The sequence below is a fragment of the Epinephelus moara genome, chromosome 16 (genome assembly GCF_006386435.1).
Source record: "Epinephelus moara isolate mb chromosome 16, YSFRI_EMoa_1.0, whole genome shotgun sequence".
Classification (NCBI taxonomy): Eukaryota; Metazoa; Chordata; class Actinopteri; order Perciformes; family Serranidae; genus Epinephelus; species Epinephelus moara.
Window position 1 is genome coordinate 2,974,620 of NC_065521.1, and position 5,478 is coordinate 2,980,097.

General features: G+C 43.5%; 2 protein-coding genes across 4 annotated transcripts in view; one reads left to right on the forward strand and one right to left on the reverse strand.

The window, feature by feature from the left end:
- The window catches only part of LOC126403527 (ribonuclease inhibitor-like), a 110,669-nt gene that overhangs the window by 59,386 nt on the left and 45,805 nt on the right, over positions 1-5,478 (reverse strand). The window lies entirely within an intron of this gene.
- Positions 7-4,459, forward strand: LOC126403563 (NLR family CARD domain-containing protein 3-like). 3 transcript variants are annotated; one of them, XM_050066305.1, is made up of 5 exons: positions 7-925; positions 1,011-1,184; positions 1,592-1,765; positions 2,014-2,060; positions 3,578-4,459. In XM_050066305.1, the coding sequence occupies exons 1-5, from the start codon at positions 9-11 to the stop codon at positions 4,141-4,143; spliced, it is 1,878 nt and encodes a 625-aa protein (XP_049922262.1). In that variant the 5' UTR covers positions 7-8; the 3' UTR covers positions 4,144-4,459. The 3 variants fall into 3 exon arrangements, with proteins under 3 accessions (XP_049922262.1, XP_049922264.1, XP_049922263.1); XM_050066307.1 differs by lacking the exon at positions 1,592-1,765; XM_050066306.1 differs by lacking the exon at positions 1,011-1,184.

Sequence of the window (5,478 nt, forward strand, 5' to 3'; positions counted from 1 at the left end):
AGGATGTGATGAAGACCAGAGAGGAAGGAGAGCTGCCCAAGACCCTGACTGAGATGTACATCCACTTCCTAGTGGTTCAGACCAAAGTGAAGAACATCAAGTATGATGGAAGAGCTGAGACAGATCATCACTGGAGTCCAGAGAGCAGGAAGATGATTAAATCTCTGGGAAAAATGGCTTTTGATCAGCTGCAGAAAGGCAACCTGATCTTCTATGAATCAGACCTGACAGAGTGTGGCATCGATATCAGAGCAGCCTCAGTGTACTCAGGAGTGTTCACACAGATCTTTAAAGAGGAGAGAGGACTGTACCAGGACAAGGTGTTCTGCTTCGTCCATCTGAGTGTTCACGAGTTTCTGGCTGCTCTTCATGTCCATCTGACCTTCATCAACTCTGGAGTCAATCTGATGGCAGAACAACAAACAACTTCCATGCTGTCTAAAGTCTTCAGAGAAAAACCTAAACTCATACATCTCCACCAGAGTGCTGTGGACAAGGCCTTACAGAGTCCAAATGGACACCTGGACTTGTTCCTACGCTTCCTCCTGGGTCTCTCACTGCAGACCAATCAGAGACACCTACGAGGTCTGCTGACACAGACAGGAAGTGGCTCACAGACCAATCAGGAAACAGTCCAGTACATCAAGGAGAAGATCAACCAGGATCTGTCTGCAGAGAGAAGCATCAACCTGTTCCACTGTCTGAATGAACTGAATGATCGTTCTCTAGTGGAGGAGATCCAACAGTCCCTGAGTTCAGGACGTCTCTCCACAGATGAACTGTCTCCTGCTCAGTGGTCAGCTCTGGTCTTCATCTTACTGTCATCAGAAGAAGATCTGGACGTGTTTGACCTGAAGAAATACTCTGCTTCAGAGGAGGCTCTTCTGAGGCTGCTGCCAGTGGTCAAAGCCTCCAACAAAGCTCTGTAAGTGTGTAGAAATTCTGTTAATTTCATGGTGCTTTAAATGTGCTGTTGATTGATTCAATTCTGTTCATTATTTCCTCTCCAGACTGAGTGGCTGTAACCTCTCAGAGAGAAGCTGTGAAGCTCTGTCCTCGGTTCTCAGCTCCCAGTCCTCCAGTCTGAGACACCTGGACCTGAGTAACAACAACCTGCAGGATTCAGGAGTGAAGCTTCTTTCTGTTGGACTGCAGAGTCCACACTGTACTCTGGAAACTCTCAGGTCAGCTTAAGTCACAGTTTGTTTAAATTGAGTTGAAACATCTCTGTAAAGTTTCAGCTCAATTTAATGTAAACAGCTCCTCTCATGACAGGGTTTTATACATGACTGTACATCAAATCTTTGAATGTTTCCAGTGCATTTTGTAGCATTCATATTCTCATGTTGTACGTCACGAAATATGAATGCTGGCTGAGATCGAGAAAAAAAAATTGTGACTTGATAACTGGATGTCAGGGTATTCTTATTTAGTCATGAGTAGCTGTCACTTATTCAAAATGTTTATAGTAAAACTGCAGGAATTTTAACCTGTGCTGATAAGACATTATGTATACTGTATAACCGAAAGCCCACGCTCAGCATTTCAACATGAATATTATTTGTCTTGTTGTTCATTATTTCCTCTCCAGACTGAGTGGCTGTAACCTCTCAGAGAGAAGCTGTGAAGCTCTGTCCTCAGTTCTCAGCTCCCAGTCCTCCAGTCTGAGACACCTGGACCTGAGTAACAACAACCTGCAGGATTCAGGAGCGAAGCTTCTTTCTGTTGGACTGGAGAGTCCACACTGTACTCTGGAAACTCTCAGGTCAGCTCAAGTTATTGTTTGTTTCAAATAATTTGAGACATTTCTCATGTAAATGTAAAGTTCACACTCAAAATTTTAACACTAATGTTTGTTCATTATTTCTTCTTCAGACTGAGATGATACTGTGTTATCAATTTTGTGGACTGTTCCTTTATCAGTGTATAACAATATGTGTATGAGAGTGATGTAATGTCCATGTGTGCATGCTGAAAGAGGAAGTGCTGCTCTGACCCCCCTCCTTCTTTCAGGGTGGAGCCTGGTGGAGTCCGATGGTTGAGACGAGGTCTGAGGAAGTGTAAGTGTCTTTTTAATTGGATTCATGAAAACAAAGTATTTTCAAACTGTGACATCACTCATTTAAATCTCTGATGTGATCATCAAAGTGTCAATACATCAGTTCCTCCAGGACTTGGTGTCTTTTTTTGGGGCTGATGTGGCCTGAAATGTCTGATTTCAAAGCAGCTTTATGAAAATATCGCAATACATGTTGCAAACTTTTAGGTGAATATTAGTAACTAGTTGTGATGCTGTCTTGGATTAGGAGCCTGTTGTTATCAGCCTTCAGTGTATGTGACAGAATTAGAATCTATTTCTGATGGTGGGGGCTGACGGCAGACAAGCAACTATCAGCTGTTGTTACTGTTGGACACAGTGTTGAAGGACCGTCTCAGTGAGTCGCTCTCCTCCTGCTGTCTCTGCTCAGTTAGCACGAGCTAACACAGCAGCAGCGACTAACATCTGACACCAAGCCGTTAAACTGTCCTAATGAGCTCACACTGACACCAAAACGTCTCCAGTCTGTCATTAAACCCGCTGACACCAAAACGTCTCCAGTCTGTCATTAAACCCGTTAAAGGGATATTCAGCTGATTTCCAACCAGATTTGTATCATAACAATGTGGGTAGTTTGTGTCAGTGAACTGTGGTAAACTTCCCTCCATCTGAGCAGCGCCCAGATCTCCCTGCTCATCTCTCAGCTCACATCTTTATTCTCTGGCTCTCAGGCTGTTGCTCCAACTACAGATTGTGCTTCAACATTTTCATGAGCTCACTCACTGATCGAGAGAGAGCCCCCTGAGTGAAAGCAAACAGTTTGAGCAGAAGCAGAGCAAATCTAAGTGCCAGCAGGGGCTGTTTGATTTTTGAGGGAGAGAAAAAACAAAATCTGAATCAATGAATTTTGCTCTCAAATTAAAGATCATGTTCTTGATTAAAGATAGAAATAAAGCTCCATGGCTGGCCACCATCATGTGCCAAGACAGACAAGCTAACATCACATCACCCACCAGTGGGAGTGTTTATTGGTCAAATGCAGTGCAGTGCATTCTGGTAGTTGTAGGTTTTCTTCCTTTTGAGCAAAAGCAAATCCCACAGTCCTTTTCCTGTGTTGTCTCTGGTCATGTAGCACCAAGTTTAAAAGTGTTTGTGTCTTTCTACTGCAGACAGCCCAGTTTTATGAAAAGGCCATCTTTCTAGCAGTGAAATACTTCTTTAACAACCGTTGGGTAAGGTTAGCTGTGTGATGCTAACAGTTAGCCTGTCACTGTGTGTGTGACTGTGTCCGAGGCGTGGAGCTCACACTCCTGCAGCAGGAGTCTCATGATAACAGAGAGACAGAATCAATATGCTGCACGCAGCTCCACAATGAAATGAGATCTGACCTGTTTTTAAAAAGTCACATTTGTGGTAAAGTTGTGGTGATTGGATGAATTTGAGTTCAGTGTTGTGATGGCATCCTCCTGGAGGAAGTGATCAATGAACAGATGATAGATGAATAACTGCAGCTGTATTGTGTCTTCTTCTCTCCATCAGATTCCTGTGAACTCACTATCGACACAAACACAGTAAACAGAGAGCTCAAACTGTCTGACAACAACAGGAAGGTGACATATGTGGAGGAGGTTCAGTCATATCCTGATCATCCAGACAGATTTGACTACTGGCCTCAGCTGCTGTGTAGAACTGGTCTGACTGGTCGCTGTTACTGGGAGGTCGAGTGGACAGGAGGGGTTTATATATCAGTGAGTTACAGAGGAATCAGCAGGAGAGGAAACGGTACAGACTGTGTGTTCGGGGGGAATCATCAGTCCTGGAGTCTGGACTGCTCTGCTGGTCGTTACTCTGTCTGGTACAATAACAAAGAAACACTCCTCTCCTCGTCCTCCTCCTCGTCCTCCTCCTCCTCCTCCTCCTCCTCCTCTGTCTCTGGTAGAGTAGCAGTGTATGTGGACTGTCCTGCTGGCACTCTGTCCTTCTTCACAGTCTCCTCTGACACACTGATCCACCTCCACACCTTCAACACCACATTCACTGAACCTCTTTATCCTGGGTTTGGGTTCTGGTCTTCTGGTTCCTCAGTGTCTCTGTGTTCTCTGTAGGAGTGAGAGTCTCCTCCTGTTAGAGAAACCTTCTCACTGCTGAACACATCAGTTGAGTGTGTACAGGATGTCACACAGCTGATGTTAGTTCTGTCCCACCATGTGTCCCTGGTTAGATTCTGGTGGGGGACCTTTGCTTTATGTCCCACCCCTCTCTGTCTCTCTCTGTGTCCATGTTTGTTGTCTGCAGCCCCGACGTATCTGTAAAGGCAACATGTAAATGATGGATTATCAAATCAATCATTGTTTATGACACTGAACTTCTGAACACATTGTCCCTGACTGTGTGTGAATAAAGACTTTATACTGCTGACTCATCATTGTTTGTTGTGTCTCACTGATGTCAAACTTTATTGGATAGAAAAAAAAAAACATGATGAATGTTGGCACCCTCTGGTGGTCAGAGGCAGCAGTGCCATGAAAACACTGCTTGAATTTGACTGTCCAGCTAACATTATCTTTTATCTGACAGGGTGTTCAGATGAAGAGAGTGAAGTGAGGAGTTTCCTACAGTGTCTGCCTTTTAACTCAATGGGCCTCATGCAAGAAATGATTTACTCTTATTTTTGTTAGTACCCATTGACTTTTGGGATTCGCCAATGTTTTCTTATTTTTGCCTTTCTCTTGGGTCAGAACAAAATTTACAAGTGATTGAGAGCACTCTTGCCAAGATAAGAGAAAATCATCCTGTTTACACAGCTCAAAAATTGCTTGTCGAATGCACAGAAACATATGTTTTTTATTTCAGGAACATAAGGAAACAGATTATATAATATTGTGTAGATTAGTATATGCATTAAATGACTTTTAATTATTATTTTATTCAAAAGTCCTACTGGTTAATTGAACCCAGTCAAGACTATAAATACAGATGGGTGGCTGAAAAAAAAATACATTTATTATTTTTCTTTCTAAATCTCAGTTTAATTGATTCTTGCAAAGGTGACCAAGGTTATGCCCTCACCCCATGACTGATGACCCCCCTGTCAAACCCCCAGACCAGACAGGAGCGTTCTTACAATCACCGGCACGCATGCACCTGCTTAGTGGTGGAGCGCACAATTAGAGTGCTGAAGGTCAGGTGTATGTGCCTGTAACACCAGTACTGATGCTCTGGAAAATTAAATTTCACATTCACTCAATCGCAGCGGTGCCTGGACAGCGTGATGTGTGTGGTTGTGCTGCTGCCATGGTCCTGCCAGATGCCTCCTGCTGCCATCATTAGTCATTAGTCATACTTCTACTGTTGTTATACACATATGACTATTGTCACACATGTATACTGCCAGATATTAATACATACTTTCAACATATTGTACCACAGTAGCCAGAACT

Excerpts from the sequence above, each read along its gene's own strand:
- LOC126403563 (XM_050066305.1), top strand. The coding sequence starts at position 9 with ATGAAGACCAGAGAGGAAGGAGAGCTGCCCAAGACCCTGACTGAGATG. Across the intron at positions 1,185-1,591 it reads TGTACTCTGGAAACTCTCAG|ACTGAGTGGCTGTAACCTCT; the intron begins GTCAGCTTAAGT and ends TTTCCTCTCCAG. Across the intron at positions 2,061-3,577 it reads GAGACGAGGTCTGAGGAAGT|ATTCCTGTGAACTCACTATC; the intron begins GTAAGTGTCTTT and ends TCTCTCCATCAG.